At 40.7% G+C, this 24,602-nt stretch overlaps 1 protein-coding gene across 1 annotated transcript in view; it reads right to left on the reverse strand.

The window, feature by feature from the left end:
- AMPH (amphiphysin) overlaps positions 1 to 24,602 on the reverse strand; it is a 104,616-nt gene that overhangs the window by 43,392 nt on the left and 36,622 nt on the right. Inside the window, exons 6-10 of the mRNA XM_024742253.1 lie at positions 23,382 to 23,467; positions 16,908 to 16,983; positions 16,188 to 16,270; positions 13,328 to 13,466; positions 12,109 to 12,237 (exon numbers count right to left, since the gene is read on the reverse strand). Of these exons, the coding sequence (XP_024598021.1) occupies positions 12,109 to 12,237; positions 13,328 to 13,466; positions 16,188 to 16,270; positions 16,908 to 16,983; positions 23,382 to 23,467 (513 nt within the window). The remainder of the gene's footprint in view (positions 1 to 12,108; positions 12,238 to 13,327; positions 13,467 to 16,187; positions 16,271 to 16,907; positions 16,984 to 23,381; positions 23,468 to 24,602) is intronic.

Consider the following 24,602-nt stretch of genomic DNA (forward strand, 5'->3'; position numbering starts at 1 on the left):
AGCGAAAGAGAGAAAAACACATCCCCCAGTTTTCAATGCAGAATGAGCTCCTACCCCAAGAACATTTTTAGATTAGAAAGAAAACCAAACAGAGAATGAAAGTACTGTTATAACAATAGCAAAAATAATTATAGGGCTTCCCTGGTGGTGCAGTGGTTGGGAGTCCGCCTGCCGATGCAGGGGACGCAGGTTCGTGTCCCGGTCCGGGAGGATCCCGCGTGCCGCGGAGCGGCTGGGCCCGTGAGCCATGGCCGCTGAGCCTGCGCGTCCGGAGCCTGTGCTCCGTGGCGGAAGAGGCCACAACAGTGAGAGGCCCGTGTACCGCAAAAAAAAAAAATTATAATACTGAGCACTAACATTAGTTCATTTACTGTGGAAGGCAGCTATGCTTACCACTGTACCAGCAATGCACATTTACTGTGAGATCATGACATAGCGTGGCCTTGAAGTTGGTCTAACCCAGACTCAGGTTACACAGTAAAGGTCAAAGCTGAAATAAGCCCTCAGAAACTGTACCACAGTGGAGAGAATTGGGGTCAGTTTTCAAGCAATTCAAGTTACATACGTTTGGTATTTGATATAAGCTTCAATTCTGACCATCTATTGCCTAGAACTTGAAAGGGCACAATGGATAAAGTATTATATAAAAATAGAGGTGTTTAGAGACAAAATTTAAACAGGAGTTATTTTAATTAATGTTGATCATAGACATAAAACTTAAAAATCTGGAAATGTATGAAAAGTCTGGGGGCAGAACAGATAATACATTTTTTTAGCATATCCACACTCCTTGTAGGAGGAAATCTGCTTATATATCCTGCTGTTGGTCTTGAATTATCTATTTTGCAGCACAGTTATTCCTCACATATACTTTTAAATTTGACAAGGATAATGATCTTCTGAGATCTCTCTTTCTTTAATAATGACGATCACAAAACTGTCAACAGGTTCCCTCAGCCCCTACTCAAAATCTGCATGAGTTGTTTTGCATCAATTGTACACTGGTACAAGTTATATTTTTAAGATTTTGCAAACACTTAAATTACATTTAGGATGCATACTGCTCTAACAACTTGACACATATGAACATTAACTCACAGGAACGCACTTTGTTGTCTTTAAAGAATTACTTTACTGTATTCCCCAAACTGCATTTAACCTGTGCTGCGAATCCTTAAAAAAAAAATCAAGAGGTAGATCATTTTCAAGAGGCATCATTTTCCCATTTGGAGATGAAGAGAATGGGCTGAACCAGGTTATCTACCGTCCTGTGACTCCAATGCTATTCCAGGCTGCTGCAGAGACCCCGTCCCACATCTTAGGGAACCCTGAGATGTGCAAAGGAATGCTTGACATTCTTCTTGTTCTCCAGAAAAATGGAGGCCACACAAACATGGCCATTGGTCCCTTAGGAGCCAAAGAGATCCCCTTAAGGAAGCTCAAATGGGAATTTAGAGATAAAGGATTTAAAAAATTAGTCAATTATGCTTTGACTTTCATTGAAATAAATCCGGGTTTGCACCCCAATTTTGCCACTTGCTTGCTGTCTCTCACTGGGCAGTTAATTCAGCTTCTTTGAGCCTCCATTTCTTCACACATAAAATGAGAATAATAATACCTAGTAAGACTACCATGAGTAATAAAGACAAGAAATGCACTGAATATAATATATTAGTGATACTCAAAATGGAAATGGAAGCCATATTGTTACTACTCTTAGTAATGATGTCTGTGTAAAATTACTGTCATCAAATATTCATCATACCAGTTTGCCTGCCTTCAAAATGTGTAACTGGCTTCTTCAGGCTCAATCTCTATTTGGTTTTTCTCCCTTAAACTTGACAGTTATCCCTTCAGGCACTCATAATCAAAGAGTAATTTAATAGAGCTACAAAAAGAGCAAAAAAGGGTTGCCTGTTTATGCAGTATTCCTTTATAAAAGGGCACGGAAGTACTCACAATGCTGTCATTCCATGTCTAAACATAGTGACATGTAACCTCCCTTAACATAACAAAAGAAAACCAGTCTTTTCTCATTCCTCACACCTGCATCACCACTGGAGTAGATCTGATGCGGTCCCAACATTCTTGAGCTTTTTGGGAGCTTGATCCCAACTACTGTTTTACCATCCAAAGTCTAGAAGAGATGACCTGGGATGTGTACCTAAGAAAGGAGACTAGATGTGAAACCACACTGAGGAGAAATATCCAATGGGAAATAACTACCAATTATAATAACCTTCTATGCTGTATTTCATGAAGTGTCTTCTGCTAAGGACATCTTAAGTTTACAATTAAGGTACTGGACTTCCTCCAATATAGTGTACAACTGAGCATAATCCTTATGCCTAGCCCTGCCCTGGCCTCATGACAGATGGAGTTCACTTCCTTATGCCTTGACTTGGGGGTGACCATGCGTCATGCTTTGGCCAAGGGATGTTAGTGAACATAATGCAAGCAAAGGCTTGAAATGTGCTTGCATGGTTGACTTGTTTTCTTTGGATTCCTGCCATTCACCATGAAAAGTACAAGCTTTGTGCAGCCACTGGCCAAAGAGGATGGGAGACACATGGAGCACACCTGGGCCCATCATAACTAATTTCTCAACACTAGCATTAAAAAGAAATTCTTAAAAGTGGCCAGGCAAAAAAAGACATGTCACTGGGGCTTCCCTGGTGGCGCAGTGGTTGAGAGTCCGCCTGCTGATGCAGGGGACACGGGTTCGTGCCCCTGTCTGGGAAGATCCCACATGCCGCGGAGCAGCTGGGCCCGTGAGCCATGGCCGCTGAGCCTGCGCGTCCGGAGCCTCTGCTCCGCAATGGGAGAGGCCACAACAGTGAGAGGCCCGCGTACCGCAAAAAAAAAAAAAAAAAAAAAAAAAAAAAAAAAGACATGTCACTTACAAGGAATGACATAAGAATAACAGAAGATTTACCACCAGAAATAATGCAAGCAAGAAGACAGAGAATCAATATCTTTGAAGTACCGAGAGGAAGAAACTGCCAACCTAGAATTCTGTGCCTCTTGAAACTATTTTTAAAACACAAAAATGAGATGGAGTTTTTTCAGACATACAAAAACAGAGAGAATTTATCACCATCAGATCTGCCCTAGAACTAATGTGAAAGAACATTTTTCAGGTGGAAGAAATGCTATCACATGGAAAGATGGATCCACATAAAGGAGTGAAGAGCATCAGAAATTGTAACTACATAGGTAAGAACATATGACTTTAGTCATTATTAAATCTCCTTAAAAGATAATTGATTGTTTAAAAAATAATAAAGTAATGTGAGGTTACTTCACATTAAAAAGTAAACTCCATGAAAAAAGAGCACAAAAACCAGAAGGGAAGAAATGTAAGTATAATATTGTGAGGTTTTTACACTATACCTGAAATGGTATACTACTGTTTGGAGGTAGACTGTGATAAGTTATTTAAGCCCTAAAGCAACCACTAAAGTAACAAAATAATAAGTTAAAGCTAATAAACAAAAGAAATAAAGGAGAGTAATAAAAATGATGGATTAATCCAAAAGAAAAATGAGGTGGAAGGGTTAAAACAGATGAGATAATAGAAGAAAAAAATCAAGGTGCTAGATTTAGACTTCACCATATGATAATCACCTTGAATGAAATTGGTCTATATAATATAATGAAAGGCAGAGATTGTCAGGTTGAATTTAAAAAGAGCAAGACTCAACTAGATACTGCCTACAAGAAACTAACGTTAAATATAGAGACACAAACAGTTAAAAGTAAAAGGATGGAAAAAGATATAGGATGCCAACTTAACAAAAAGAAAGCTAGAATAGTTATATTAACGTCAAACAAAGTATATTTCATATCAAAAAGTATTATCAGGGATAAAGAAGGTAATTTCCCGATATAAAAAGGAGTCAATTCCCAAACATTTGTACATTCAATTACAGAGCTTCAAAATACAGGAAGCAAGAACCAAGAAAGCAGCAAAACGAAAGAGAAAAATGCATAATTTTGTAGAAGAAATTTCAATAGTTAATTTTTAATAGTAGAACAAGTAGAGAGAAAATAAACAAGGTTACAGAAGACATAGGTAACACTATGACCCAATATGACCTAATTCACACTTAGCATTCCACACAATAACAGAGTACATCTTCTTTCTGTGTACACATGAAACATGGAACATGGTAGACGATATTCCAGAGGCATAAAACAGGTCTCAATATACTTAAAAATATTCAAGTCATATAAAGTATGTTCTCTGAGTTCATTGGAATTAAGTTAGAAATCAGTAACATAATTATCTCTGGAAAATCCTCCAATATGTGGACAAAATTAACACTTTATTAATAACCTGATGAGTTGAAGAAATCATAGTGGAAATTAGAAAATACTCTGAACTGAACAAAAATAAAAACAGCACAACAAAATTTGTGAGATGCTACTAAAGCAGTACTTGGGGGGAAATTTATAGCACTAAAGCCCTATTTAAGAAAAGAAGAAAGGTCTCAAATTAGTAAACCTCAGCCTCTACTCAGGTGAAAAAAATACACACAGCAAATAAAACCCTAAATAAAAATGGGGAAAATTATACAGATCAAAGTGGAAATTAATGAAATAGAAGACAAGAAAGAGAGAGAAAATATGAATATCAATAAAGTCAAAAAGATAGTTTTAATCTTTGAGAAGGCTAATAAAATTCTCTAGCCAGACTGATCAAGGGTAAAAAGAAGACAGAGAAAGTGCACAAATTATCGATATCAGAAATGACGGGGCTTCCCTGGTGGCACAGTGGTTAAGAATCCGCCTGCCAATGCACAGGACATGGGCTGGAGCCCTGGTCCAGGAAGATCCCACATGCCGTGGAGCAACTAAGCCTGTGCGCCACAACTACTGAGCCTACACACTAGAGCCTGCGAGCCACAATCACTGAAGCCTGTGCGCCTACAGCACAGGCTCCACAACAAGCGAAGCCACCGCAATGAGAAGCCCACGCACTGCAACGAAGAGTAGCCCCCGCTCACCACAACTAGAGAAAGCCCGCATGCAGCAACGAAGACCCAAGGAAGCCAAAAATAAATAAATAAATTTTTAAAAAAGAAAAAGAAATGAGAGTGGGGGCAGAGTCACAGACATTAGGAAGAATATTAAGGAAATATTATGAACCACTTTATTCCAATACATTTGACAACTAAGAAGAAACAGACAAATTTCTTAAGAAACACAAACTCCCAAGGCTTACTCAAAAAGAAATGACTTGAATTGCTCTATATCGATTAAAGGAATTACATTTGTAGTTTAAGACATTTGTCCATTAATAATAATAATAATAGTAATCACAACCCTTCAGGCCCAGATGGCTTCTCTGGTGAATTCAACCACATATTTACAGAAGAAAAAATACCAGTCCCATGTAATCTTTCCTGGAAAATCGAAGATGAGGGAATACTTCGCAAGTCATTCTATGAGGCAAGCATTACCCTGGTACTAAAATCAGACAAAGATGTTGTTTTAAAAAAACACCCTGCGAACTAATAAACCTCATGAATATAGACAGAAAAACTCTAGAAAAAGTTTTGGCAAATTGAATAGAACTATGTATACAAGTATAATGCATCATGACCAAATGGAATTTACCTGAGGAATGCATGATTGATTTACCATGTGAAAACCAATGAATATAATTCATCATATTAACAAATTAAAAAAGAAAACTCATATGATCATCTTCATAGTGTAGAGAAAGTATTTGAAAAAATCCACCTCCAGTCCTGTCCAAAACTCTGAACAAGGTAGGTAAAAAAGTCAACTTCCTCAACCTGATAAAGAGTATCTACAAAAACCTACAGCTATCATCATGCTTAATAACAAAAGACTGGATGCTTTTCCCCTAAGATCAAGGCAAGGACAACTTCTTCACCACTTCTTTTCGGCATTATACTAGCAGTACTAGACAGTGAAATAAGGCAGGAAAAAGAAATAAAGGGCATCCAATTTAGAAAGGAAGAAATAATACTATCTTTATTCACAGAAGATACAATCACCTATATAGAAAATCCAGTGAAATCTGCAAAAAAGCTAAGGAACTAATATTGAGTTTAACAAGGCTGCAGGATACAGCAGCAATATACAAAAATCAGTTATATTTACATATAACAGTATAAAAACCCAGAAACTGAAATTTTTAAAATATGATTTACAGTCACACTAAAAATACGAAATACTTAGGGGTAAACCACCCAACAAAAGATGTGAAATGCTTGTATACTGAATACTACAAAACAAAGCAAAGATAAATTAAAGATCTTAATAAAGGGAGAGATATACTGTGTTTATGGGTCAGACAACTCAATATTATTAAGATGTTAATGCTCCCCAAATTGATCTACAGAATCAATGCAATTCCAATCATCTGTATTGGGTTGAATACTGTGCCCACCCAGTCCCCTGTAAAATTCAGAAACCTTTGAATGTGACCTTATTTGGCAACAGGTTCTTTGCAGATGTAATAAAAATAACATGAGATCGTACTGGATTAGGATGGGCCTTAATGCAATAGCTGGTGTCCTTATAAGAAAAGGGAATTCTGGATATAAAGACACAAAGACAATGCCATGTGAAGATACAGAGCACACAGACACACAGGGAAAATGCAGTGTGATGACAGAGGCAGAGAGTGGAATGATGGGTCTACACACCAATGAACACCATGGATTGCCAGCAACCAAGAGAAATTAGAGGTGCAAGAAAGAATCCTCCCCCAGAGCCTTTCAGAGGGAACACGGCCCTGCTGACACCTTGATCTTGGACTTCTAGCCGCAGAACTGTGAGAGAATAAACGCCTGTTACTTTAAGCCACGCTATTTGTGGTGCTTTATTACGACAGCCCTAGAAATCTAATACAATGTCCCAAAAGTTTGTAGAAACTTACAAATTGATTCTAAAATTCATATGGAAACTCAAAGAACCTAGACTAGCGGAAACAACTCTGAAAAAGAATAACAAAGTTGAAGGACTAACCCTATCTAGTTTCAAGACAGTATAAAGGGACAGTCATCAAGATGGTGTGGTACTTGGCATAAACCTAAGCAAAAAGATCAATGGAAAACCAGTCCAGAAACAGAACTATACACATATGGACAACTAATTTTCCACAAAGGTACAAAGGCAATTAAGGAGAATAATGCTAGACTTTTCAACTATTGTATATCCATATGTAAAGAAATAAATTTCAACCCATACTGACTGACTCTGGGCTTGAAAAGCACTATTTTTTCCTCTTTCCGATTTTCATCTTATTAATTCTTTCTGTCTTCAAAGAATGTTAACATGTTTACTTTGAAAAAAAATATCAACTGAAAGTAGAAGCAGCTGGTCCAGAAATATGCTACATTGAAAAGAAAAGCCAGGGCGGTATTTAAAAGCAGGTTACAGACACCCAGGAAGCCAGTGACGCACATGTAAATAATCGCAGTCTGGCCCCATCAGGATTGAGGAGATGAAAAAGGGCTGTCTCGTGAACGTATTTTGCAAGTTGAAAAATCTATTTAAGTTTGATTGGCTAGGAAAAAGAGGTTTATTTCACGAACTTAAAAAGTAAGATGCAGCTTTAGGCTGGAGAACGGAGATCTAAGAGTAGCAAAGTAAATAGTGCTGACGTGATCCCGACGGTCACACGATTTAAAGGCTGTGCTGATGTCTTGCCTTCCCGCACATCAGGGTGACAGGAGGGCTTCGAGAAACAAGCTGGGCTGTTCAGAAGATAATCCCTTTGGATTCGTAAACAAGAAAGCTATATCAAAGAGAGAAAATATGTGACGTCATTGTTGGGAAAAGATTTAGACCAAATAGTTGGGGTATCTGCTATGAAAAAAAAAATCCAAAAACAAGCCATCTTTTCTTCCTCACTGCTATTTGACAGGAAGATAGGCAAGAAGGGACCCTGCCCCTAGCCCTGCCTCTCAAGGGGTCCTCACGCTTTTGAGCACCTTTCTTGGAATTTTTTAGATCACCCTCTGGTTGTGGGAATCAGCTACCACTAGCAGTGCCATCCAAGCAGGACACCCCTGGAACAGGAGCTGCATGGGCCCGGCCCCCATCTTTCCACTTTGGAGCATTCTCCCACCCTAACTCCACAGGGAGGGTCCATCTCATACCCCAGGAGTCTGGGGCTCATAAATCACCAGGTTGCCCTGGAACTTGGTGGCCAGGCCTGCTGCAAAGAGGCTGGCTGACAAGCAGACCTGTCCCACTGGCCGGCATTTCACTTACGGGGTCCCGTGAGACTGGCCACCAGGATGCTGCTGGCACGTTCACATCAAGTGACTCAGACTGCTTATACAGAGAGCTCCTGCACCAAAAAAAGTATTTGCCCAGGACCACAATCCCTAAGGAAAGGCCTGGTGGGAGGGGACGGTGAATATCTGAATTAAAGTTAAGTAACCAAGTCAGCATAGAAAACACTCCAGGACATTTTCTGAAGAAAAAAGGAGACAACCTTGCATGTACACATATATCTATGTGTATTTATACACATGATTTTTTTTTGGTCTTGATCTCTGGTAAAAATCTTATTTATTCCCCATATATTTGGCTTCCAGGGATGTAATACCTTTTTAAAATGTTTACCAAAAATCCATTTCCTAAGAATAGAGTATTTTGAGGGGAATGGGAGATTATTTGAGAAGCTCTTATTTAAAGAAAGTACACAGAGATTTTGTTGCAGAACTCCTCAGGGCCCCATACATGCTGAAAGGGACTATGAAAAATGCAAAAGGAGATGTAGCCCCCACCCTTCTATGATCAAAGATGCCCTTTTCACAGCATCTCATGGGACTAGATGGAAAATGCTGTTTTGAAAGAATAATGCAGGTGCGTGCATGCACACACACACACACACACACACACACACACACATAGGGTTTCTTCCTATTTAAGTTCCTGGGAGTTAAATACATGGAGGGATGGATTTGTCCTTTATCGGGTCCATATTTGTAAACACAGAACCAGAAAAGCAAAGTCAGCCCTGTGGTCTTGATAAGCAGGCATCTCCCTATAAGCAGATAAGGATATTTCCAGAGAAGATTCTGGGAAATATATATTTCCCAAATACACATGCTACATTTAAGGTTTGGGCCATTAGAGGGCTCTGTAGACCTGATGGATTTCTGTTTCCAATCCCAGGACATTCTCAAGGGAGAATTATCGCTGTGACGAAGCCTGGTGTATGAAACATACAAATCCATCAGAGATGAGGAATATTTCATTCATCACGTCTTGAGCTTCCAGGTGGGATTAATACAAATGCTTTTCTTCCCCATTATGCAAATGATAAAAATAGCAAACTGGGGGCATAAATCTATTTGTTAAATGTAAAATGACCCATTAAACATTTTGAAAACAGTAAAATAAAATTTATATATAAATATATATATGAATCACTTTGCTGTACGCCAGAAGCTAACACAACATTGTAAATCAACTATACTTCAATAAAGAAAAAATAAGTGAAATTAAATAAAGCTAGATTATATCACTCAATAAGGGAGAAAGCAGACTGAACTATAAATCCCTGATTCACTCCTGCTCTTATTGCGACATGAGACTCACAGCCATTGAATCGATGGAAATGCTTTGAGTTACATACTGGGGTCCACCTGCTAGAACCATGTTGCCACTTATATCCAGAAGAAACTGACAGAAAATCCTTTCTGCCTCCTTCCCAGAGTAAAAGAAAACAATCTATATGAAGTTGAACCCTCCCCAAATGCACCCCCGTAATGTCTCTGGGGGTTACTTCTTTCAGAGTCACCTGGCACACTGATGGACGTGACCCAGCCAGTAAGTTATAAGTGGCAGACAGACAGAGCTTGATGATTTCAGAGCAGATACAGGCCAGGAAACCATGGCATTGAGTGTGCTGAGCCCAGATATTTACACACACATCCAAATTGGAAGAGAAATTGTATTTCTTTAGGTTTCAGACACTGTAATAGATATAAAGCAAAATAAAAACGTGTTGCAAAGTTCTAAAAAGAAGAAATGATAAAAGGCGCAAACGTGTATTAATATATATTGCAAAATGGGAGATGCTTTTCCTTCCCTTTCCAACAGCCTTGGAGTCATGCATACAGACTATCGAAGCTGGGGCAAGGGGGCTCCATCAGCTATCTGTGTCACTGCAGTAGCCACACTGCTACAGCCACAGCTGGAGACGTTTCTGCTTTGAAAGGTGCTTCCTCTCCCTCTCCTCTCCCTAACTCTTGACTTTGCCCATCACTCTCAGTCAACAACACCAGCACACGTTAAGACTCTTAGGAGGACTTAGGCACCTCTTCTGGCGTCTGTAATTTTTAGAAGTGCTTTGATTCTTTTTTTTCCCCCACTGTAAAGGACCCTTATATGAGCCAGCAAACTGCAAGTAAAAAAAACATTTTCGAAGAAAGAACTCTTTTAAACCCCATCTTTACTTCAGAACCAGTCTATGTGTCACGTTTTCTCCACTCCAGTGGCCTCAGCTGCTACATGTCCTCAGCTAAATACACACGGCTTCTAGGTGGCTACACTCTCTATTGATGATGGAATTGAGAGGATGCTCTCGCGGGGTCCAGGTGAAAGCAACTTGAGTAAGGGTATTATCACCCTAAAACACTGTTGCTTTTAAAGTGATGTAGCTAAAAACAGAATGAGCTGTTAGAAATACAAAGGGACAGCACAACTTGGAAGTGAAAACTGCTCCAGTTTGGTGCCATGGCCATGGCGGATGCTGGGTAAGATCATTTGGCTCTAAGACCGCTATCCCTGGTGGCATCTGTGCATCCACAGATATAATTGGTCCACGCACTGATAAAAGTGCAGTTCCCCCTCCTCAAAGGAGCTACTAAATCACATTTCAAGTTCTAATTAGCTTACCAAATTCAGCACCTCATACAAACAACAGGAGAAGGAAAACAACAGCTAAAAGCATCGTGCTGATCCATAAATGCCCTCGAGAGAGATGAGAAATTAGGATGTGCCACTGCACTGCTTCTGAGTTTTCATTTTCTGAGCTCCCTGTTTTTAGCACATTATTTCCATTATTATCGACAGGATGCAATTGTAATTGGGATACAATATGCAGTGTTGTTATGGATGTACTCAGTAATTACAATGCTGTGTTTGCACCCCTTGCAAAATGTTAAAATGATTTCTGACCCTGAGAACACCAGGAGGAAATGATATTGGCATGACTTCTCTGGGGACATTCACTCTCAACAAAGAGATGGCTTTGAGGGCATTAGGAGCAACTGAGTCCTTGAGGCAATGGGACAACCAAACTGGGACAGGTGTAGGTATAACATTGAGAGTAGCTGTAGGTGGAGCACACACACAATCAGGCATCTTGAAAAGCAGGGGCAACGCTGGTGCCAAGTCATGGAAATGAATACATTTACTCCTGCTAAAGGTCAAAAGACTTAATATTCACCTCTTTGAATTTCATTTTCCTATTCTCTGCTAGGGAGCAATATGGAAGAAATGATAAAAGGCACAAACGTGTATTAATATATATTGATATCACCAAGGTGCTGGTGACGTAACAGAAAAAGTGGAAGTAACCTGTGACCACCATCAACGGTTGGTTCCATCCATCTGATAGAATACCCCGGTCAAACTCTTTTTGGAAAAGACAATATTATGACATGAAAAAATGCTCAGTAAGATGACGCAGAAAATTCAGGAATACCTAACAATACAATCCGAATTCTGTGCTGCAAAACTGATAAAACAAAAAAACTAAAAGAAAAAATAACTAAAAGAAAGTAAACCAAAATGCGTCAGCGGTTACGTTAGTGTTATGATTTAAGGGATTATTAAAATTCTTCACTTTACACTTAGTATTTTTCCCAACTTTCTATAGGAAGGATGTACAACTCTTAACAGTGGGAAAAATGAGTCTTTTCAAATACCGCACATCTCCCATTTGGGAACCCTTTAGACACACCAAGTATTGATAAAGCAAACCTAAATGACAACTGAAATTACATTGTTGGCTTGAACATCTGCCACCTTCTTTAGAGATGAGCTCTGAGAGTCCCTCTGCTGTGGTGCTTTAGTGAACATCCCAGCTCTGTATCAGGCACTCACCTGAGAAGGCGTCGTCACACTGATTTCCGGAACAAAGTTGTCCTCGAAGAAACTGATGATGTTCTCCTGCTGCAGCTCCTTTGTTGGGGTGACTTTAGGGAGAGGTGGGACAGGAGGCCCTTTCCTTGTCTAAGAAGCATCACACAAACCAACAGGGGTTAATTCAGGCAAAGATGGCATGGGAGACATGCAGAAATGTCACGTGAACAGAGCTAGGGGAACAGATGGATTGCTGATTGAAATGTAGGTCTGCTTAGAGAAATAAGCCCACCTGATTCGGGCAAAGAACGCCTTCCTGGGTAGCCCTCAGAGCTCTGACAACCAGTGGCCCAATGAGAAAAATTCAGGCTATGAGGCTCCATCCATCTCAACCCAAGCGCCATACACAGGGCTGCGGTGCCACGTGTACCTGTGCCTCTCAAGGTAAATTAAGGCAGTACCTTCTCTGAAGTCAACTGAAAATGATTTCTCACTTCAGCAGTGCATTAGCATTCTAGAACTAACATCCAGCAAGCTTTTCACTGGAGTTAGTGAGACCACCATAAGCACATCTCACTCGGCACTCCAGTATTTTGGAAAATAAGCGTTTTAGAGATCTATCCGTTATTCATACCTTCGTACAACGTTCCTTAGTTTCAACCATACACAAGAAAGCTTGAACTGGATTGGACACTTCAAGTTTCCCCACAGGAATTTCATTTTTGCCAAAAGCAGGGAAGCAAATTCCCTGTATTTATCTTTGCTTGGCCCTTTCTGCTTCCTTCAAACACTTGTTCCATCATTTTTGTTGAGCGCACGCACAATATACCGCGGGTGACGCAAAAAACGTGAAATGACATACACGTCGTGGCCTTTCTTGCTCCAGATGTTACCTAAAGCACTAACAGGAGGGAGGCTTCCTGGAAAAGGTAGGATTCAACAGAACCTTAAAGGACAGGACTCTGAGAAAAGGAGAGCATGCGAGCCTGAGGAAGCTGAGATTGTGGAAAGACGTGTCAACACACTCAAGCAGAGGGTATGTGAGGAAACATAAAAATCCAAGTAAGAGAAGGAAGCTGATTCCTTGGTGACGGTCACAATGCCCAAGGCTCCCACCTCAAAACCTGCCTGACTGGAAACTCTTGTCAATGTCCCCGCCCCGTAGAATTACCCCAGGTGTGGTCAACTGAGCACCAGTTTGCCCAGTCCCCCTAATATTATACACGTGATCTCTTCCTACCTGCGAGGGTGACCGAGGCCGGGCTGGTGCAGGAGACGCAGGTACCAGCGTGTGATTTGGACTAGCTGTCGGGCTCGGGATGGGTGAAGGCTCCTCGGGCGGCGACGGCGTCTTTGCGATACGGAGAGGACCCGAGTCGCTGGATGAACACAGAGAGTAAGCAGGGCTCTTTCTAAGGAACAGAACTTATTTCTCAGGGGCCCTCCTTCCCACAGAAAAACTGAGGCACTCCAGGTAATGTTGGTTATCTACTCCCTCTTCCTGTTAATTCTGCTTATTAGCAATGGTGATGTGGTAACTGGTACTATGTACTGTCCACTGTGTGCCAGATCCCGTTCATATATTATCTCCAATCATCACAAGACCCATGCACGACTGTCCCCACTTTACAGGTAAGTAAAGTAGGGCACAGAGAGGATAAAGATCCCTAAAGTCACTGGGCAACTTAGTGGATCTGAATTCTGGCCTTGGTAATGCAAACCCCTGTTCTTTCCACTGGGCCAGACAGACTCTGCAAGGATCTTCCAAACATAAGCTGAATTAATTGAACTAATTTTACTTTTGATTTTTAAGAGAATCTTGCTATGGCATAATCTATAGCAAAACCTACCCCCCAAATGATTCGTGGGGTATTAAAAAGCATCCTTAGGAGAGCACTCATTAAGATTTTGTAGGAGTGCTTTCTGATGACATTTAGAAATTAATTCATTATTTCTCTTTCTACACCTTATGGCACAGTGACTCAACTCAGACAGCTTGAAACAGCAAACATATTATGTGATGGATGAGAGTCTGTACTGTTTCCTGAGAGCCCACTACATTCCTGGCACCAGGCCAGATGCCTGTCGTCAGCCCAAATGCAACAGCTAAGACACTACTCGGGATACATCCTACTCTCTAAGAATTTCTAAACTCTACAGATTTGAGGGAACAAGGTCTGCACCCCCAAATAAATGAGCACGTACACAGCAGCAGGGTCTACATATTCAAGGGGCTGAGGGAATAGGTCCCGTGGACAAGACGCGGACACATGCATGATTGGGGCAGTGCCAGCAATCATGGCCTCTGCTGGGAAGCACAGCCCCCAAATCTATGCCAAATGGAGACCCCGCTGAGCTCACTCACCACCTTGTTCTGCGGAGGAACATGGAAAAAAATGAAGAACGTTTGTCAAGTGGTCGTGGCCCCGCTTTTTCTTCATTGTATCTGATTCAGCAACATTGCAACTTCCAGATGCCTTTGTCCCTTTCCTCTCTGTGTAAGGGAACAACCTTTTCCCATGCACTGCATCTCTAAATCACCCAAATGTCACTGTGATACTCTTATTACAATTCTTTCTTGGTTTCTAACCTCATATTGAAATAATTGTATTGGAAACAGCAGCTCTATCCCTTTCCTGTATTCTGTTAGGCAACATTCTTTCCCTTAGACAAAGAAAATATACTTAACGCTCACTTAGAATAGCAGCCAGAGTAGGGACTACAAGTACAGCTAGACCAAGGAGCATCAAATAAGAAAATTACCTATTTCTGGGGAGTTCCAAACACTGATATACGGAGGTGGATATATGGAAGTGGTGGTGCCTGTGTTAAGAGTATGTGTGTTTTTATAAATGCGTGTGTATCATGTATACATTGACTGATGTTAAAATCGTAAGTACAGAATGTCAGGACTGCATATTACCTTAGAAGCTGTTTAGTTCAATAGCACATTTTTATTTCTGTTGATTAAAAAAGAGCTCTTAAACCAGAGAGGTTATTGAACTTACTCAAGGAAGGCACAGCAAATTAACTGCAGAGTCAGAAACTTGAAATCCGAGTCTTCTGACTTCCAACCCAAGCCTCACTAGCTTGCACTACTTGAGTACATAATGTCTGAGAAGGATGGATAAAAGGGATTCCCAAATCACAGGAGAAAGCTGCTGTGAATCCAAACCCTGGCAGTGTAGACCATTTACTTACAGATCACTGAGCCTTTGGTATAACTGACTGGTGTACTCAAAATAAAACCAAACCAATGTTCAACAAAACAACGCAGTGCTTTCAAGGTCAAGTTTGGAGGTAAGATGAGGTCTCACCTACTTCCTTTCTCCTTTCCCAAAATGGATTCATTAAAGGTATAAGTACGAATAATAAGTATCAGGAATAACTGTTGTGAGTTTGGGGAATTCCCTTCTCCAAATAAAGTAACAAGTGCACAACTAGAAATTATATGTAAGGGACGTCCCTGGTGGCACAGTGGTTAAGAATCCGCCTGTCAATGCAGGGAACACAGGTTCAAGCCCTGGTCCGGGAAGATCCCACATGCTGCGGAGCAACTAAGGCCATGCGCCACAACTACTGACCCTGAGCTCTAGAGCCCGGGAGCCACAACTACTGAGCCCACGCGCCACAACTACTGAAGCCCATGCGCCTAGAGCCCGTGCTCCACAGCAAGAGAAGCCACCGCAATGAGAAGCCCACGCACTGCAACGAAGAGTAGCTCCCCGCTCGCCGCAACTAGAGAAAAGCCGGAGCACAGCAACGAAGACCCAACGCAGCCAAAAATAAAAAAATAAATTTATTAAAAAAAAAGAAATTATATGTAAAAAGCTGACACCACTGCTGGAAAGCAGAGAGAGGTAGATATCAACTCTATTGTGACAATGACAAAAGTCCATGGAGATACATCTGAAGGTTAAAAGTCAATGTAAAAGCACAGAACTAAGGCTGGCGTCAGCCTCCAGATGGAAGGGCTCCTTGGTTTTAGATCTTTGGAGGATGAGTAAAAGACCATAGGCTGATACAAACTGCAGAATTTGCAACAATCCTTGCTTTCAAGGTGTACAGACATGAACTTGGCTCTGATGAACATGGCCTACCTGGGAGCTCCTTGAATGGTGAAGGCCTTGTCAGCATGCTGGTCACCCAATTTCGTCATCACTTCATATAGTTTGTGGCAAAGCTAAGGGGACAGAGGCCACTGCTGTAAGTCATTCTGGTGCAAATTCAGGCTACTGACCCCAGAAAGGAATTGTTTATTGAAAAACTAAGAATCTTATGATAGTATGGATGGTCCCAGGATAATTTAACCTCTGAACAGGGTTCAACTTAAAATTCATGTCAAAACTGTCAGGCCACAAACACAAATAAACTAATATATATACAAACCAGAGCAGGAAAACTTATTGTTTACATTGATTCCATTAGAGATAAAGTCATACAACCTCCCTGCTGAACTAAGAAAACATTAGTCGACGACAGAGCTGCTGACTATGTGAATGTCTGGAGACCAATTTCTCCTGAGCCTAAAGACTTGGAAATCCAACTTTAAAAACTGATTGAAAGAAAAAAAATAACGACTGTAAGACTGTAACAAGCAGGCAGGGATTCATGAAAGCACAAACTAAAATCTTTACCAGCTATACAGAACCGTGTGGTCACTACAAAAAAATGTAGAAATATTATTGAGGGTCATGACACACTATTAAAAGAAACATGAAAGAGAGTGAATTCTTTGCACAATGCTGTGCCATTTCATTTGCTTCCAGAACATTCACTTACTTTATATTCCATAAGGAAAAACAATCTTCATTACTCACCACCGCAATTTCCTTATGAAACTTGGCCTCTAGGCTAGAGACATTTTTGAAAGTATTGACATAAAATCCAACTCGTCTACCATGTAGAGATACAAAGAGGAAAGAAGAGATGGGAAAGACCGGTCAGCAAAACTCTATTTTCAATGGCAATGACATATATTAAAAACAGATTTTCTTTACGTAATTTTGAATAACATTGGACTAAATAAAAATACGTAACCCAGAGTAGGCCCAACCCTTCCTGATTTGTTAATGAACAAAAACAGCTTCTTTTGGTATACAGCACAACCTTTCCTGGAGTGTTGGTAATAACCCCAACAAATGGTTCTCACACTTCAGTGTTCACCAGGGTCACTTGGAGGTTTGTTTCTGATTCAGTAGGTCTGAGGTGGGGACTGAGAATTTGAATTTCTAACAAGCTCTAGGTAGTACTGATGCTGCTGGCTCAGAGATAACGCTTTTGGAACCACTGCCCTAAGCATTTGTAGTTTAGATTTGTATCTTGTAAAAGTTTTCAGATACAGAAGTTTATTAATGTTTACAAAATATAAATGGTCTAGTTTTGGTATCATATATTTGGATTCTGAAATTTGTTTGATAGAGAGAAATAAAAAAATCTACAAATTAATTACAATTTTTCAGCTGAAGTGAGAGTGTACTTTCATTGAACAAATAAAAACACAAGCTACTCATCGCAATACCTCAAACACATTTGTGAAGTAAAGTCATGGTGGGGGGATTCTGTGAAATGAGCAAGGTCCCCTCAGTCTTCATGTGTAGGTCCCTAATAGTAAGCACACCAGTCAGCCCAGTGGATTCAGCCCAGTATCCCCAGTAAAAGTTCCCTCTGCTCTAAATGAAGGCTCTTTGGACTCTATATTTAATTCAGTCCTTCTGACTCCATCTGAGCAAATCACTACTTTGATTTAATTCATGTTCTTTTTTCAGTGACATTCTCAAAAATCATCCCAGAATCCTGATTGGTTTATGCCAATAAAGAGCAAGAAAGGACCAGAAATACTAAATAGGTCTAATATATGGAGTAAACATATATTCAGGGAGTTTATAATAAGAATACTTACTGGGGAATAAGAATGTGCCCATACACAGTAGGCACCCCTCTTATTTAAACAAAGAGTTGAAAGGGTAGAGAAAAGGGGGCTTCTAGTGGCTTAGCTGTGCCTTGTGGTGAGTCAAATTCCAAACAGTAGAGGTGGATGAATGTTGCGTCATCATTAAAGCCAATAAAAAGAAGAGTCATCTAAGCACTTTCTTATATTCCCTCACTTAACCCTCATAACAACCCCCTAGGCAGTGATTCTCATTTTATATCCCAAAAAAACTGAGGCACAGAGAGTTTTATTGTCCCAGGCCATGCAGTTAACAAGTAGAGAACCAGTATTTGGTTGCAAAAGGAGGAAAACGCAATAGAAAAGCATGGCATGTTTGCCAAGAAATTCTGCTGAAGCGTGAATGTTGTTATTTCCATGCTTTCTCATGAATTACGTGGATTGGAATTTTAATAAAATAAAAGCTAGAAGTTCAATTTAGACGTTCGGAAATGAAACAGTAGTTGAGTGCTAAAATCCATTCTACCAATAAGACTTACTTCTCCTATGGCTTAACCTGTACCTTAGATTCCTGCCATGTTTCACTTAATCTTTTTTTTTTTATAAGATTAGTTTCTGTGGGTTTTCTTCATCCTTTTTTTCAGCTTCATTAAGGTCTAATCGACAAATAAAATTGTACGATATTTAAAGTGACATGATGGTGACTTGATATATACATTGTGAAAGGATTCCCCCAACTAGTTAATGAACACACCCGTCACCTCACATATTTATCTTTTTCTTGTAGAACATTTAAGTTCTATTAGCAAATTTCAATTATATAACACAGTGTTATCAACTACAGTCACCATATTTTACATTAGGTCCTCAGTCCTTATTCATTAGAGCTGAAAGTTTGTACCTTTTACCAACCTCTCCCTACTTCCCCCACCACCAGCACCTGGCAACCACTTTTCTACACTGTTGCTATGAGTTTGCCTTTTTAAAAAAAAGATACCACATATAAGCGATACCATGCAATATAACCTCACACCTATTAGAATGGGTATCATCAGAATGACAAGAGAAAACAGATGTTGGCAAGGATGTGGAGAAAACGGAGCCCTTGAGCACTGTTGGTGGGAATGTAAATTGGTGCAGCTGCTATGGGAAACAGTATGGAGGTTCCTCAAAAAATTAAAAATAGAACTATCATACGATCCAGCAATTCCACTTCTGGGTATATATACATGAGGGAATGGAGACAGAATCTCAAAGAGGTATCTGCACTTCCATGTTCATTGCAGCCTTATTCACAATAGCCAAGATATAGAAACAATCCGAGTGTCCATCAACGGATGAGTGGATAAAGAAGATGTGATATATAGATACAATGAAACATTATTCAGCCATGAGAAGGAAGGAAATCCTGCCATTTGTGACAAGACGTATAGACCTTGAGGGTATTATGCTAAGTGAAATAAGCCAGACGGAGAAAGACACATGAATGTTTCACTCAATCTTAATATTCTTTATCTACAGTGATTGGCCCTGAATTCACCTTTTTCTTTTAATTGATTTAAAGTACAGTTGACCCTTGAACAACACAGGTTTGAACTGTGCAGATCCACTTACACATGGATTTTTTCAATAAAGATAGTACTTGTATTTTCATTTGACAGATCTTTAAATTAACTAAGTGTAGGGGAAAGCTTGTGTTCAATGAGAGATCGTGATAGGTGGAGTCAAAAGAACTAGGGTTTGAGTTCTGATTCTAGCTGAACTGTTTCAGTTTCCTGCCCTTGGACGAGTCATTTATCAATTCTTTTGTTTTTGAGGCAGAGCTAGCAGTACTCGGACTTTAGACTGTGTGAGGGTCAGCAACCCTGCGTTGTTCAAGAGTCAACTGTAATATACATAATCATGTGTATGTCTGTACACACACACACACATTAATAAAGAAAATCCTGGCGCAGTGTGTTTGGGAAATAGTTAGTACGTGGAGGGTCAGATCAGAAGCCTGGGAGGTGACGGCCTGGGGAGACGGAGGACCTTCCAGACCAGGAAGCACGCATTTATTTGCAGGCAACAGTTACTTACAACCCATGGCCCTGTTGGACCTGGGGGAAGGAGAGGACTTGGACCTGTATTTGAGGAAGCTAACTAAGGCAGAGGCTGGATGGGAGAGGAGAGACTGCACGTGTCCTGACAACATCGTGCAGAGGGACCCAGCTCTTGCATGGTTTGCAAAGGAGTCTTCCTGGGGCACTTGAACTGGCAGCCTAGGACCCCAATCACGCAGACAGTAGTTCCTCATTCAATTACTAGACAAAGAGACTATCTAACTCTGGCTGCACACCTGGTGGTGGGCTATGGTGGCTCCAGACACTAACAATCCAGTTGGAGGAGCACGTGAGGGCTGACTGATGAACATGTGCTCCATTCATACTGGTGAGAGAAAGAAGCAGATTTCAGAACAGCACGCGAGTGTTAAAGGTACCACAAAAGGCCATACGTGGTTACATAGCAAAAATTAGCAGATACGCCAGAAACAGCTGAAGGAACCAAGAGGAGAGGAGAGGGATGAGCCCTGTGCCAGCTGCAAACATCTGCTTGAGACGACAAAGAGGCTGCCCTGAAGAAGGGTCAGATTTAAATAGAGATGGGGGAGTGGGATGAAGTTGAAGTTGATGGTGGGTATCGTTTTCTTTGCATCGATTTTTCACTGTAATAAACAAAACCCTAATGAAGACCTATGACTTGAACTCCGGGTCCAGCTTTACTAGTTCCTTTGAATAAGCTTCTTGGCTGTAAATGCTGGGTGAAAGGCACGGAAAATAGAAGCTTCGATGGGCACTGCCGACCTGCTCCCCCTTCTGATCCCTCAACTTTGAATGTGACTTCACACAAAACCTTTGTAAATATGATGAGAAAGAGTTAGCATCTCACCCACTATTTAATTATGTATGTTCCTTTAATGAAAGGTGAGTTAACATTTTTTTGTTCATTTATTTATCGCCCATTTGAATTTCTCCTTTTGTGAGTCATCTATTCCTAGTTTGCTTATTTCTTGGTGTCGTTTTATTCTTATTTATTTATAAGGGATTTTCTATTAAACACATTGAACTTTGAATACATTGAGCAAAAACAAGAATCCCCTTTCTTCTATTCTTAAATTCTGTTTCCTGATACACAGTGTATCTTGTTTATATCAATGATTATTTAGAGAAATAACTGGCACTAGAGAGAAATACCTTATTTAGAATGACTAAAAAAACATCCACAATTTTCTAATATGTTTATTGTTTCCTTTTAAAACTGAGAAATTAAATCAACTAGATGTATTTAATTGAGAAAAAAGTTCAATATTTTTAATGCAACTTATCATATAGTGATTCTCTCCAGTTTATGAAATCAGAGATTCTTTCAAAGTAGGTACTGCCTTGGTCTAGCTCGTGAGTATAGGCCCAGCACCTAATATAGCAGAACAAGACAGAACAGGCATGCAGTAAATAGTCCATGAATAGGGCTTCCCTGGTGGCGCAGTGGTTGAGAGTCCGCCTGCCGGTGCAGGGGACACGGGTTCGTGCCCCGGTCTGGGAAGATCCCACATGCCGCGGAGCGGCTGGGCCCGTGAGCCATGGCCACTGAGCCTGCGTGTCCGGAGCCTGTGCTCCGCAACGGGAGAGGCCACAGCAGTGAGAGGCCTGCGAACACACACACACACGCACACACACACACACATACACACACAAAAAGTCCATGAATACATGAATAAATGAAAAAGCAAATGAACAAACCAATGAATGAACAAATTTGGCACTCATTCCACTGGAAGGGCACATTCTGACTACAACCTTGGCTTCTAAAAAACTAGCGTCACCAGCAGTAAGATATACACCCACAAAGAGTATCAGGCTCTGAATTCTGATATCATCTGCTTGGGAGGTTTCATTTCACAAGTTCTTCATAAACAAGAGACTCTGAGACATTACCATTTCCCCAAAGGACTTGTCTGAGGCCTTCTCAGGTCCCTCCTGGTCAGCTGTCAAGGCCAACTTAATTTCTTTATTAAGATGTTTCTTTGTTCTCGGAAATGGTGGAAAAGATTAAAAGCTCAGCTTACCACAGTCCCAGCTTGCCAGCCAGGACACTCGCACCTCAGCAGTGTCCTGAGGGAAGCCTGTCCCCCCGGGACCTGGTCACTGTTTCCCCCAGAGCCCCCTACAATGGAAGAATAATACTCTGCCTATAAGTCTGTTTCTGTGTCATAGATAGGTTCATTTGTGCCATATTTTAGATTCCACATGTAAGTGATATCATATGGGCTTTGTCTTTCTCTTTCTGACTTAACCTCACTTATGATCATGTCTAGTTGCATCCATGTTGCCGCAAATGGCATTATTTTGTTCTTTTTTATGGCTGAGTAGTATTCCATTGTATATACGTACCATATCTTCTTTATTCATTCATCTGTCAATGGACACTTAGGTTGCTTCCATGTTTTGGCTATTGTGAATGGTGCTGTTATGAATAGAGGGGCGCATATATCTTTTTCAATTAGAGTTTTCATCTTTTTCAGATATATGCCCAGGAGTAGGATTGCTGGATCATATGGTAATTCTATTTTTAGTTTTCTGAGGAACCTCCATACTGTTTTCCATAGTGGCCGCACCAATTTACATTCTCATCAACAGTGTACGAGGGTTCCCTTTTCTCCATATCCTCGCCAAGATTTAGGATTTGACTTAAAGCAGTGTTGCAATGACAAGCACAATTCTGTTTATTCAGGGTGGTAGCATGGGGGTGCTGATGGGAATTGAGAGATATAAGGCCCCACTTCACCCAACAACTTCTCGTTCAACCACTGAGTGGGAAAACTGCACTTATGGCATGAGAAATGCAGAATACCTATAAATAAGAACAGTTAACATCTAAAATAGGAATGAAGTTCGGGTTAACAGGTAAGGGCTGAAAGTAGAGGCTTCGTATCAAAGACAGAAGACTAGATGAGCTATTGGAATAAAGGAAGTTCTTCCAAAAGCTAAAAGAGTATCCTCATAAATTTCAAGGTTAAGGACAGTTCTCCTAATGCTTCTTGGCTGAGATTTGGGTCTCCACCTGGGAAATATACCAAGGTCTAAAACTGTGCCATCCAATGGAGTAGCTGCTAGCTACATCAGGTTATTTAAATTTAAAAGAGTTAAAGAGAAATCATTTTAATTTAAAATTCAGTTCCCCAGTCACACTAGTCATATTCCAAGTGCTCAACAGCTAGCCACGTGTGGCAAGTAGCTCCCATATTGGAAATTATAGATTACTGAACACTTCTATCGCACAGTGCTGAAGCCGCACACGGAATAAGACAAGAGAAGGAATATTCTCTGTTCGCGAACTTCTATAACCTGTACAGAAACATCTTTACCTTGACCATAATGATGGTAACTCTTCTTGTAAGTCAACGTTAAACTCTTCAAACACTTTCTGTGCTTTCTGAAATTCCTCTTCTGCCTAGAAGTGACACATAACATGTTTACACTAAAAAATATCACATAGACACAAGCCATTTCTAGACACAACATCACTTAATATAAAATAGGAATAGCTTTATGGCATCCCGGAAACATTTTGGGAAGGAAAGAATCTGGTAAAAATCCAAAAGATTTTTTTCAATAAAAGTGAAATACTGGGGACTTCCCTGGTGGCGCAGTGGTAAAGAATCCACCTGCCAATGCAGAGGACACAGGTTTGATTCCTGGCCCGGGAAGATCCCACATGCTGCAGAGCAACTAAGCCCGTGCGCCACAACTACTGAGCCTGCACTGTAGAGCCCGCGAGCCCCAGCTACTGAGCCCACGTGCCACAGCTACTGAAGCCTGAGTGCCCAAGTCCGTGCTCTGCAACAAGAGAAGCCACCACAATGAGAAGCCCACGCACTGCAACAAAGAGTAGCTCCTGCTCGCCGCAACTAGAGAAAGCCCGCGTGCAGCAACGAAAACCCAACACAGCCAAAAATAAATAAATTAATTAATTTTTTAAAAAGTGAAATACTGAATCTTATTTCAAAAGGAAAACGTGGTTGATTACAATGGTTGCTCTTGCATCTGTTACAGAGTCACTCACTCTACAAAAATGCATTAACAGCCTGTCACATACACTGCTCTGCTCGGGGTGCTGGACACGGAGGCTTCTCCAAGAAATTCCCTGTCTAGTGGTAAGTCCAAGTAATTACACTACAAGGAAGGGCTTATAAGCTGTTATGGAGCATGCTATTAAGGAAGATGGTGCAAGGAATAGAGAAGGTTCCATAGGGCAGGTGATGTTTTAACTTGACATCAAATCTTGAAGAATGAGCAAATGTTTGCTAACAAAGGGGATGGAGAATGGACTGCAATACATAAAAGGTGGACTTGCTGGACTGGGGATGCTAGCTCACTAGCCATGTGGACTGCTCCACCTTGGTGCACCTCAAATCCGTAAAATGGACATAGCAATGCCCACCTCACAGGTGTTGTGAGTATTGAAGAAAGAGGATGTAAATGAAGTGTTGAACCTGGTGCGTGGCACGTCAGGGGCCTCGCGTGAAGGGCAGCTCTTATCACAGCTGCTCAGCAGCTGGTATTGTAGGTCACAGAGGCTCCAGCTT

The sequence above is a fragment of the Neophocaena asiaeorientalis genome, unplaced genomic scaffold (assembly GCF_003031525.2).
Source record: "Neophocaena asiaeorientalis asiaeorientalis breed wild unplaced genomic scaffold, Neophocaena_asiaeorientalis_V1.1 scaffold373, whole genome shotgun sequence".
NCBI lineage: Eukaryota > Metazoa > Chordata > Mammalia > Artiodactyla > Phocoenidae > Neophocaena > Neophocaena asiaeorientalis.